This window comes from Falco cherrug, chromosome 8 (genome assembly GCF_023634085.1).
Source record: "Falco cherrug isolate bFalChe1 chromosome 8, bFalChe1.pri, whole genome shotgun sequence".
Classification (NCBI taxonomy): Eukaryota; Metazoa; Chordata; class Aves; order Falconiformes; family Falconidae; genus Falco; species Falco cherrug.
Genome location: NC_073704.1, coordinates 60,499,286 through 60,511,574, shown reverse-complemented (window position 1 = coordinate 60,511,574; position 12,289 = coordinate 60,499,286). Strand labels below are relative to the sequence as shown.

The 12,289-nt window shown below is 46.4% G+C and overlaps 1 protein-coding gene across 1 annotated transcript; it reads right to left on the bottom strand.

The window, feature by feature from the left end:
• Positions 1-7,779: 7,779 nt before the first annotated feature.
• Positions 7,780-9,605, bottom strand: HNRNPA0 (heterogeneous nuclear ribonucleoprotein A0). Its single transcript, XM_055719118.1, has one exon. It carries the CDS (start codon positions 9,251-9,253, stop codon positions 8,318-8,320), a length of 936 nt encoding a protein of 311 aa, XP_055575093.1. The 5' UTR covers positions 9,254-9,605; the 3' UTR covers positions 7,780-8,317.
• Between the last annotated feature and the right edge of the window lie 2,684 nt (positions 9,606-12,289).

Sequence of the window (12,289 nt, the reverse complement as noted above, 5' to 3'; positions counted from 1 at the left end):
AGGCAAAACCATCCCATGCAGCACATCTTACTCACAGATAACGGATTCTCCTTCATTATCCTGCTTGGTATTTTCTGGGCAAACACCTTTTTCTGCTCAATCTCCATAGCATATTCAGAGTAGGAACTGTACGTCAGGGGCTCAGCTCGGGTTTCTGTGCACTTACCGGACTTTCGTGGTGTACTTTTCAGGGCTCAGCTTTCCCATCCTGTCTCTCTCCACACAGAAGCATACCCTGCGAGGGAGAAAGGAAACACGCTCTTCTCAGAAGGCGTTAGAAAGCGCGTGGCACCAGCTCGCTGCAACGCGTCTGGCCTAGGGCAGCACCAGCAAAACAAGCCCAGCTCTTCCTTGCCACTCCTCCTTCCCAAGGTGATGTTCCTCAGCTCCCTCCCAGCTGACTCCCCAGTACACAGGCAGTAAGAGCTGTCCACTGCCACCAGCTACACACAAACCCAACGCAACATTCCCAAAACACACGTGGTGCCCCTGCGTCATTCAGCTCACACCTCAAAGAGGCTTTAAAAGTAACAGTGATACCCCAGAGCAGAAGCCCAGATTCTAGCTGGCACTGGGTGAGTAAAAGAAAACTAACCATTACTTCTAAATGATACAAGTACAGGAAAAAAAATAACTTGCCTGCATTTAAAATTGCAGAAAACATTGGATGGGTGGGCCTAAAAGCAAAAAGACACGGCAATGCGTACCAGGTGCTTGACACTGCCCCTTGTGCTCCTGGGCATCTCTCGTTTTTTTCAGGAGGATACATCTCCATGAAAGTAACAGCAGAAAGCCAGCATTACTGCTCTTGCAGGATGGACTTTGCTACACATCCTACGCAAGAGGCATTAGCAATCACTATAGCCAGCCTGCAGTGCTCTGCAGGGGAGAAGTCCTGAATTTGCCATCAGACAGGACTCAGAGGAGCTCTCCCCAGTAAGAGCATCATTATTCCAGCAGTGGCAGAAAGCAAAAAATGAAACAAACCCAAATGAAATCAGACAGTGAAGAACTTCAGATGAGTTTGTTATCAGATAAAAGATAACAAAAACCTGAAAAGGTCCTAGATAACCACACAGAGAAAACTGAGAACCAAGTATCAGAAGTCTTTCGTGATTCTGCAGAGAGCAGCCAGCGAGCCCGAAACCAGAGGACATCCCTTTTGAGCAGGCAGGGCACCTGGAGGATGAAATAGAAGTAAACCATTTCAAAACACAGCTGATAGTGCTGTGCTTTTATGTGACAGCTAGGTAAGCCCAGCCTCCCCCCAGGGCCATATCCTGCCCACGTTTTTGTGATTTGTTCATCGAGGTGTGTGGCTGGGAGAGGGAGGCTTGCCACTGAACCCGTGTTAGTACGTATGTAGAAAACAAGATTATTGATCCACGGAGAAAGTGAACAAGTAAAAAAGCATGAACCTCCAGCCGCAAACACCACTCATACATTTTATCCATCATTGCTTTAATCCAAGTCCATGCTGGAAATACAGACTGGACTCCTGATCTTTCTTCTTCCCAATCAGTGCCTGCAGTGACAAGAATCACGCTTCCTTCCCTCCAGGATTTTGTGGAAAGCAAAATTTTTTGCAAAATAGAAAAAATCCATCGCAAAACCACAGAAAGCAACAAGAGTTACAGAAATGACAGAAGAGACTGGGAAGATACTCATCCGTTATACTGACCAGATTACAGACTAACAGCATATTTTCAGACGTGTGGCTTTGCACGTCTTTCAATTCAAAACAGTATTCCCAGTGAGAACAGGGCTTCTGTGAGACAAATTAGTTGGCAATTGCACGGTATAAAGTAGCATTTGAACAACTTAAGTATTTTAGATTCATCAGCTCACTCTGCTTCTAAGGAATTTTCCTGCAATGTTCATCAGCAATTTGTACTTTGGTGGTAGTGAGCATCTTGACACGTTTCCAGCCAGAAACTTAAACCCTTTATAAATTGGCATCAATTCCTTACTGCATTACACATTAAAAGAGATATTTATAGTAGTTTAATGAATGTAATATGTATCAAAACTATACGTAGTGCTACATAGTGGGATTTTTGGTTTCTTGAGGAAGAGCTGTTCTTTCCAAATCTGTGTATTTCCCATTTGTGAAAGCATTCAGGAATGAAACTGTATGCACCAGACTAGGAGGGTTAATATCCAGATGCCTCAGACAGATGGCATTATTAGTCTGACTGGGCTTGACATCTAGTTTTCAAAGTTAAGGAGCTTTGGTTACTTGGATGGCTGACAACCTGAGAATAGCCAGTACTCTAAGCTTGACGCTTTCTAGAACAGCACAGGCAACGCTACAGCTTTGCCTAACAGACTCCTAGGAAAAAGAACGTTACGCCAAGATCAACCGCACCGAAAAAGTACTTAAGAAAATGCTGCTGCACATTTTAGTTAGGACTCCCACTGGCAAAGGCTGAACCGAGGACAGAGAACAGTACCTGAATTTGATTATTTTATGCTTTTTTTTTTTTCTACAGCCTAGACGTGAAGTGTTCCATCTTTTTAACCGTTCCATCTATTCAGATAGAACTACAGGAAATAGAAGAATCTGAAGAATGTCTCTCTTCTGCACCAAACTATAATTTTACAGCCCTTGCTCTTTCAGTGTTCCCACTACCCATTTTCCCTGCAAGATGGGTTACACATTTTTACAGGGAATATAGATATGATTAAAACACTCTTAGAACCACAGGAACAAGAGGCATCAGTTCAAAAGTGACTATATATATATATATATTTCCTCCCCTTTAGAGAAATCAAGGAGAGTTCTGGGAGCAGAGAAGGCAGAAAAACTAGGATTTGTCAAAGGAACATCAAGGAGGAAAGCACCCACCTCCATCAGCCCCTTTACAAGTCCTAGTATATATTTGTAAATGATACAAAATTCCTAGGTAAAGATATATAAAAACACTTTCACCTTGTTACAAGAAACACGCATCTGACACCCGTCAATTTTAGTACTTACATTACAAACCAAATAAATACGCATTAAAGGTAAATAGAAGTAGAGGTGATGTATGTGTGGGGGTATACAGGCACATACCAGAAATAGTCGAGTAGTAATACTTCAATAGGAGGCCTAAACAAAGCCCATCGACCAAAGCAAATAGTGCTCGTTCAAGCTGGCTCAAACCTCCTTATGGCGTGTTTGCATCGTGAAATACATTTTAAAGTGAAGCAGGGATGCAACTGTTTTATTCATTTAAGAAATACAAAAGTAACAAGCAGAAAACTCATCTTTAAGGGATACATACACCCGATCACAGAATCAGTTCTGCAAAAAATATTAAATAACCCATTGTTTTGTAAACTATACCTCCGGTTAAGGTGAAAGACTGACATTTTGGGTGTTACACTTTCAATCACCTGATACTAATCCAAGGTATTATACATAGACACATAGTTCGAAAAACGTATTGCAAATACCTTCTTCCAATTAAATAGCTTAGAAAACAGAGGTCCGTAATAACGTATACCACATAAATGTGGCACTAACTTGATTACATGATAAACTCTAATCCATAATAGCCACAACAGGACAAGCAATCCTTTTTAAAAGGCTTGGATAAGCTACCTTCTATTAGAAAACCAATCATCTCACAGACTGTAGGAGCAAAACCCCATTCCCACAAACGCACCACGGTTTTGTTCACTGTGTGCGTTATCAGAAGGGTGTCCTTCAGTTTTATTTTATAGAGACTAATTAACAATTTTAACCAAACCTTTGCATTTTAGGAAGAACATTCTGAAGTACGCAGAAAAAAGAAGCTGCTCTATTTTCAGACCTGAATAGGAGGTTGGGGTCCTCAGCACCACTCAGGCTCAGACCCTTTTCAGCAGCAACAGGAATGCCATTATATTGCGACAACAATATCAGCTGACAGGGCAGGATAATAAACCAGTGTTCCGACCTACGCTATCCACTTAGGTCTTTCAATGCTAAATGAAAGCAAAATTTGCTTTACAGATGGGATCTAGGCTGGGGCGGGGAGGAACACCATAAAGCATTTGAGAACTCTAGATTACATTTTTAACCACCTGAAATATTTCAGCTTCACTGTTATGTATGTGCGCACAGAGTATCCGATAAGAGTTCAAGCACATCTGGCAGTACCCCCGCTGTGCACACCGCTGGCCTCCCAGCAGCTCCACGCTCCTGGAAGCGGAGCTGGGAGTCCAAGAGCCAGTGCTGCAGCTGCACAGCTTGCAACTATGTCAACACACAACACAACTCGGAAAGCTTGCTCAATTCTGGAGGGTAAAGATTGTCCACCTTGGGATACTACACAAGCCTGCAGGGCAAGGCACAGCTTTTATTTCACAAATCTGTCACAGCTGTAATACAGTCAGTGACCCACAGAATTCCTGTCACCAAAGCTGTTTCAGTTCTTACTGATGTTCAAAACTACCTTTTCATCGCCTCATGTTAAAACAAGTGAGAGGTACTTCCACTGATCTGTGCAAGTACCAATTTATTACATATACAGGTGTTTAGCATGTTTCTTTTTACTGCAGTAGTCATCAGTATTATAAAAGTGTATGTTAGGCTAATTTTATTAGCCAAATAAAGTTTACAAGTCACACAAGAAGCAGAATCAAGAACAAATTAGAGCAGACACGAAAACCCATCTCTGTTAAAAAACTGTGTGCACATCACAACACACTGAGCTATGCTGTGATACCGTAGTCTCTGAAAAGCTTACATTTGGGGAATTTTTGTTCATGCAATTACAAAAAAGAACATCATCTGTGTTTTAAGAAAACTACTGCACTTCTACTTTCATTATTAAATGCTGAAAGTAAATGAATTGCTCTCATGTCCTATTTCTCACAGGTTAAACCAACACAATCCAGCACTCATTCCTGAACAGAAAGCTGTTAAAATTAGAGAGAATTTCAGACACATATACTTCCAATCTCAATTACAAACTTAAGGAACAGCAAACTCAAGTTACTTTATTTCTATTTCCGTGATGACCCTAAAGCGACTGCACAGTCACAAACTTCTTTATTTACCTGCCAGCCATATACTTTGTTTCATCTCAGTTCTTCCTACGCACCTCTATGCAGATAAATCCACCCAGGGGTCAGAAAATTACTAAATTCCATTAAATACATAAGCAAAGCTTTATCAACAAATCTCTTCTGTTCACTAGGAAACGTACTAGAAGCAGGTTTATAGTCAGTGGCTTTAAATCACTGTGTCTTTAACACTGTCCAGTACAGATTTGCACCTCTTTCTATATTCCATGGCACATCCTAGCATTGCTGCTCCTTACTAAACAAGCGCTTACACAAGTCACTCAAATGTTACCTGCATTGTTACAAGGAAGTCATTGCTCCCCAGAGACGAGGTCAGAGTAAATCAAGTCCCATCTACTCAAGACACTCATCACAGAACATTGTTACGCAGATGACAATCTTTTGAGGGAGAAATTAGTTAGCATACTCCCTATGTAAGTGCAATTTCTGGGATCTACTACTTATGCTAGAAGACATTAGTTCTACAAGAGGACTATTACATAGATCATCAAACAGCAGGTTTCAGTACAATTCTCAAAATCAAGCTACAGCCTGGCAAAACTGCCAGATTCGCACACAAAGTCACTTTTTAAAAAATCTAGTTTCTAGTATCAACATACTCTTTCATGGCACATAACGTGAAAATACCATAAAGCTACAGTTGGTGCACAAACCTTTACCTTCCCAAGTCAACTGACAAACCACATCACAGAGGTGAATTTAACCATTTCTTTCCAAGCTAGGCTGTCCCTTGATAAGGTTAAGGCAATTCACGATTCCAAGGGTCTAAATCACACGCCCAAACTAACACAAGACCTAGAACTCAGCAGTTCACTTCAGCTACAAAAAGAAAAGCTGTGCTTCAAGGGAAGTTCAAGGATGACTGTCCAACATGGTTTTAAAGTGCAAAGGTAAAGTAAAAAATTTCAAGCCCTGTGAGCTGAAATAAAACAAACCACCTGAAGCTGTCTGCCCCCAAGAGCTGGTACTTGCAGCATTTTACAAATACTTCTCTGAAATGACTTGCACTTTCAACAACGTATCAGCGATACTGATTCACAGCAGCAGCTAACAAGCTTTTTGAGATTAAAAAAATTACAATACAATTGCAAATAGCAAGTTACTTGGAACCTGTTTATAAAAGCTAAGCCAAAGAGAACCAGTTTCACTGTAAAAGCCGTAACTTATAGCAATCAAGAGGAAACTCGGCTCTTGGTTAAAATCCTGATGATAGCAAAAGGTTGTCCTGCTTATTTAAGCTCACGTAGGTAACTAAGTTGATGCTAGTTTTACTTCTAACAGCAACAAGACAACTAATTTCAACTACAATCAGTGTCAGGTTAGATTGACATCAAAGACTGACAGTATCTTGAAGTTTCATGCAAAATCCTTCAACCCAGAGGCACAAAGTCCTAGACATCGAACTTTCCACTGGAATCAGTGGGAATTATATGCCTGGTCTCTTGCATATCTGGAGCAAAGCAAAAACCAGCTTTTAAGGTACAGTCTCACAAAGCATCAGCATTAAAGACTAAGTGCTTAGAAAGCTGAAGTCAAAGTAACTTTGTACTTTTTAAATCCATGCCCCATATCATACATACTCTCACTCAAGCATATAAGGAATTCAATTCTTTATTTGATATCCATAAACGTTGCTATTCTATTTTTCTATGCAGGAAGGCAGTTTTCCCCTAAAACATTATGCTTTTTAATAAACAACAAACTTTAATTCTATTGCGTGAAAGGGCTACAAATATACATTTGTTAATCAAGCAGACTACACAGATATTTTTGCTTTACAACTGGCACCTATGTTACTGGTACACTTAGCTGGCTCATTTATCATAGCACTTTGCCCATGTAGTTTAGATTATCACTTTTTGAAATACGGGCAATTGCAATTATTTAAAAAATAAAAATAAAAGAATACGTGCTGAGGCAGGTACTGCAAATCCATTCCTTTTTTCCAGTCAATACTCATGGAGCCCATCTTTATTCACATGCAGATGTCATTGCATTCTACACCAGTCATCTAGCGGCATAAAATAACTTTCACAAGTCTAGTACAATTGTTAGCAAACCAATTTTACTCCTGCTGTAATGAAGCCTGCAGCAAGGGGGCTGCCATCCTGTCGGTAGATGGTGCTGCAAGAGATTCTCGGGAACTTTAAAGAACGACAATAGTTCAGAGTGAAAAAGTCTTGTTAACCCGGTACTGTGAAAACAAGTATGCGTTTAATAAAAGGGATAAATGTCGACCCTTTCCTGGAAGGAATCATACACAGACAAACCGATAAGAGGACTTGAAACTAAGCAATTGGAAATTCTGAACATTTTATATGAATGAAGCACATGCTTAACACAAACTATTTCTTCAAAACTACACAGTACATACGTTGATGAAAAAGTCCTATAGAAAAAATTGACCAACCATGTCAGCACGTCAAACTGCCTAGTACAAGATGGTGGATGTACACAAACTGCATGAGTGAGAACGAGTATTTAAAAGAAAAAACAAACATCAGACCACATCCACAGATTAGTACTTCAAAAATTTTTCTGTCGAGTGTTCGAAATCCAATAAATCCACTGGGGGGTAGCAAAAAAGTCAGTTAGGACCTTTACTGGCAATAAAATACTTACTTTAAGTACATAGATTTTAAAGCAGAGCAACACTTGCTTCAAACCTAGAAAAGTCTTAAAACCGTACGGAATGGATCCTAGGAAAAAAAATTAGACATGTAAAGGTCAATGAACACAATGATTTATTTAAAAAATAAAAAACGTAAAAACGATTTTTTCCTCCTTTACAGAAATGTTAATTCAGTCATGGGATCCAAGTAGATTTTGTAGAAAAAATGTAGTAGCCAGGTATCGAGTCCTTACAACAAAGGAAATCCCCCCATAACCCTCCCCAGTTTTTACTCCAGATCAGCAAGACACTTCCCACCCCATACCCCCAAAAAACAAATTAAAACAAGACATTTTTTCGTTGCTAGTATAAAAACGACCAAGGTCCAAGTAATAATAAAAAAATAGAGTCCATCAATGACTGTAACACAAAGTATGTGTGTGTGGGGCCCAGTCCATCTTCAGAGAGAACGAAGTGGCACAGGCAGCAGAGGCGACCCCCAGGGGGTATTTAGGAGCTGCTCCCACAGCAGGGAGGCATTTAAAAGGAGCTGCCCTTCGGCGAATGAGGGGAGAAACCATTTAGAAGCTGCCCCGTATCAAAGGGAGGGCTCTCCACGCCACCCCCGATGGGTATGGGCGCTCCAGCTCAGAAAGAGCCGCCCCCATAGCCTCCCCCACCATAGCCTCCTCTGTACGGTCCACTGTTACTGCGGCCCCCCCAGTTGCCGCCCCCTCCTCCACCTCCTCCGCCGCTCTTCATGGGGCCGTAGGAGGACTGGTGCTGGCTGTAGCTGCCGAACCCGCCGTACCCGTTGCCGTAGTCGCCGCCTCCCCCTCCGCCTCCGTAGGAGCCGCTGCCATAGGAGCCGTAGCCGCCGCCGCCGCCGCCTCCTCCACCGTAGCCGCCGTAGCTATTGTAACCGCCGCCGCCTTTGGAAAGGCCGTTGTGATCCCGGTTGCCGGATCCGCCGCCGCCCCGACCCCTTCCTCCTCCTCTGCCTCCCCGGGAGGGCCTGGAGGAGCCGCCGCCACCCCCGCCCGACTGGATGTCCTCCTTGGGCACGGCCTTCTTGACCTCCACGCGGTGGCCCTGGATCGGGTGGAACTTGACCACGGCCGCCTTGTCGGCGGCGTCGTGGTTTTGGAAATAGACGAAGCCAAAGCCGCGCTTCTTCCCGCTCTGTTTGTCGGCGATGATCTCGGCCTTCTCCACGGGGCCGAACTGGCTGAAATGCTGCACCAGGTCCCCTTCGCCCACGTCCCCTTTGAGGCCGCCCACAAAGAGCTTCTTCACCTTAGCGTGGGCCCCCGGTTTGGCCGAGTCCTCCCGGGACACGGCCCGCTTCAGCTCCACCGCGTTGCCGTCCACGGCGTGGGGGGAGGCGGCCATGGCGGCGTCGGCCTCCTCCACCGCCGAGTAGGTGACGAAACCGAAGCAGCGGGAGCGCTTGGTCTGCGGGTTGAGCACCACCACGCAGTCGGTGAGGGTGCCGTAGGCCGCGAAGTGCTCCCGCAGCCCGGCCTCCGTCGTCTGCACGTTCAGGCCGCCGATGAACAGCTTGCATAGCTGCGAGTTCTCCATGCTGCCGCCGGTGCCGGAGCTGCGCCTGGGCCTGGCGCCGAGACTCCTCCTCCTGTTGGGGGGCAGCTCTGACGGTTTTTTCCCCCCCTTCTCCGTCTTGCCGCTTCTTCCCCCTCGCTGGCTGCGAACAGCGCGACCTCACGGCTGCGGCAGCCGCCGGCAATGGTCCCCTCGGCCTGGCCCAACGCCTTCGCTTCGCCTCACCTGACCCGCAGAAGAGACGGGGCGTCCCGGCTGCCGCCGCTCCCGCAGAAAGGGGGGTGGGGGTGGGGGAAAACACAGGCACGCACAAAATGGCGGCTGCTACTTCTCAAGAGCTCGGCCGGCGACTGGTGCCCACACAAAGGGGACGCTGGGAGCCCCGCCCGCCCGGCCGCCGCCGCGCACGCCCCCCGCGCCCGCGCAGCCAATGAGAGCTCGCCGCTGGAGCCGCCCGCGACTCACCTTTAGGGGCGGGGCTCCGGCCGCGATCGACGAGCGCGACGACTAACCAGAGGGCGCGACCTCCGCCGCGCGCCGGAGCGAGGCCCGGGGTTGGCCGCTGACAGACGCGGCGGGCGGCCAATAGCGTCGCGCTGTAGCGGCCGGCGTCGCGAAGTCTCTTCTGCGCGCGCCGAGCGGAGGGGCGGGGCCACCGCCGGCCCGGGCAGCGCCAATGCGTCAAGCCTGCGGACGCGAGCCAATGGGCCGCCTCCGGGCTGGCCGCGCGCCTTCTGCCGGCGGCCCCGCCCCGCGGGCGGGCGCAGCGGGCGAGGGTCGGTGGGCGGCTCGCGCGGGAGGGTTTGAAAGGGTGACCGTTAGGGGCGCGCGGCCGCGGCGCCTCCCTCGGCCTGCGGGGCGCGGGCGGGGCCGGGGCCGATGGACGGCCGGCAGGACTCTCGTTGCCATCTGGCTGCCTTCCGTTCTCGCCTCGGCCAGCCCAGCCCTGCGCCCTCGCCTCCCCGGCGGGCCGGCCGCCCCCAGCCCCGCGGGCAGGGCAGGGCAGTGCTGGCGGGCAGCGGCTCCCTGCTCCGGGGGTTGGAGCCGTGCCGGGTTGTCCCGTTCCCGCCTGCCCCGCCGTCCCGTCCCACCCCCCCCAGCGTTAGCTGGCTCTTCTCCCCTCGTTCGCATCCGTTTTCGCCTTTCCAGCACGCTCCCAGCTACCAAACCTGCTCACTCAAGAAGCTTCCTTCTCGCTTCTCCTGCTGCTGTTGCCTCCCCTGCTTCCCAGACTTTTTCCAGCCCTCTCACTGCCTTCTGTTCTCACCCCTAAATCTCTCCTTAGCGCTGAAAAGGCGGTATTTTCGTAGAGAAATAACTAGAGCTGCTCAAGGGTGTGCAAACCTTTTTCTTTTTGGAGCTCCAAACGATTTTTGTGGTGAGATTTTCTTTCCCTGAAGGTGACAAGGTGACTTGCCATTTTACTAGTCACGCTAGCACCTGCACCGCACAGTTTCTGAAACTCATGTTAACTTAGTCTTCCTCACAGATAACTACCTAATCTGTTTCTAAAACCTTCAAGTGAAGGCAGTTTCACAACCTTTTCAGGTGGCTTCTTCCTTTGTTCATTACTTCCACAATGAGAAAAGTTTCTCCTTAGACATTGAGACAGTCTTTGAAAGAATAACCATATAATCAAATATATTAAAGTGAGCACAAACCTCAAGAACTCATGAAGCACTAAAGCATCCATACATAGAGCACCCCACCCACTCTCCCTCTTTATTGAGTACATCTATATGCTAATACGCTGTGGGGTCTACTCACGATAAGACTTTCTCCTCGGTTCGGGCACCTCTCCCTCTTTGCTCTGCTCCTTGTTTTCTGTTGCTTTGCTTTTTCAGGTGCTAGATCCTGAAAAGCGGGTCTGTCTTGTCTCATCCATGATGGTAATGCAAAAGAGATGTTTTCCAAAAATTTCAGGACACTGTTCCCGATGAAAAAGGGTCTTATTATCTCTACCAATTAGCAAAGGTTGGGAATATTTCTGACCATTGCAGTATTTGTCAGACACTGCACCTCCAAAGAAAGAGTTTGTCCCGCAAAAAATCTTGACATCACCTATGTAGTACTTGTTTTATATTCCAGTGCTTGGCTTTCAAAAGCCTGTCCGTGTTATTTTATTCTCCACACCATCCAAGAACATTAACACCAAACCTCACAGGCACAAGTCATCTCACCCTCCTGAGTCACAGATGGGAAATCCAGAGTAGTGCACTGGAAATCAGAGGCTTGGGGAACTGGGTTAATACAAAATAACTATCAGACCACCTGGTTTCCAGCAAGATCATGCCCTGGATCCCCTGACAGACACAATATTTGTCCCTTGTTCAGGGAGAAGAGTATAGTCTTCCATCCAACACCCATCTTGGGAGCCTTTATAAAGGTATAAACTGAATATTCCAATCCTCCCGACCTGGTGGGTAGCTTTGTACTAGGCATAGTATCAGGATGTAGTTTCACAGTTGTCGGAACTGATTTGTGCTGGGAATGCTGCACTCCAGCCCTCCAGCCATGTGATCCTGCCTTCTCCCATGTGCCAGCCCTGTCACTTGGGCAAACACACAGCCATCCACTGACGAGAACTGAGACAGCCAAAAATAATTTTACCATGAAAGGGAGCTTATTTTGTAGCCGCCTCAGCTTTCTGGTTTTTGCACAATCCCATGTGTGCTGGCGCTGGCAGGAGGGAGGAAGCAGAGCTGCTACATCCCCCTGATTTAGATCAGCTGCTGTGGAAACACACCCGCGGAGACTCGCAGACACATGTAACATGGACTGTGCCACAAGGTCAGTTAACTACAGCCCCAGATGAAGTCCAGAGGGCTGAACATTTTCAGCATGAATATTCTTCCTTACTCCTCATCAGATGGTGTCAACTCCAGAGTTTAACTGCTGGTAAAATTCTGCCTTCCTTCCTATCAGCAAGCCAAGTTTTCATGCTTTAGTCTCAAACACTATGATTACCATTAACCAGTAGGAATATTACTTGCAATATGGTGATCTCTGTTTTATTAAATTGGATTTTTTTTTCTCTGTTAGAGCCAAGTCTGTTAA

Coding starts and splice junctions, on each gene's coding strand:
- HNRNPA0 (XM_055719118.1), bottom strand. CDS start 9,253: ATGGAGAACTCGCAGCTATGCAAGCTGTTCATCGGCGGCCTGAACGTG.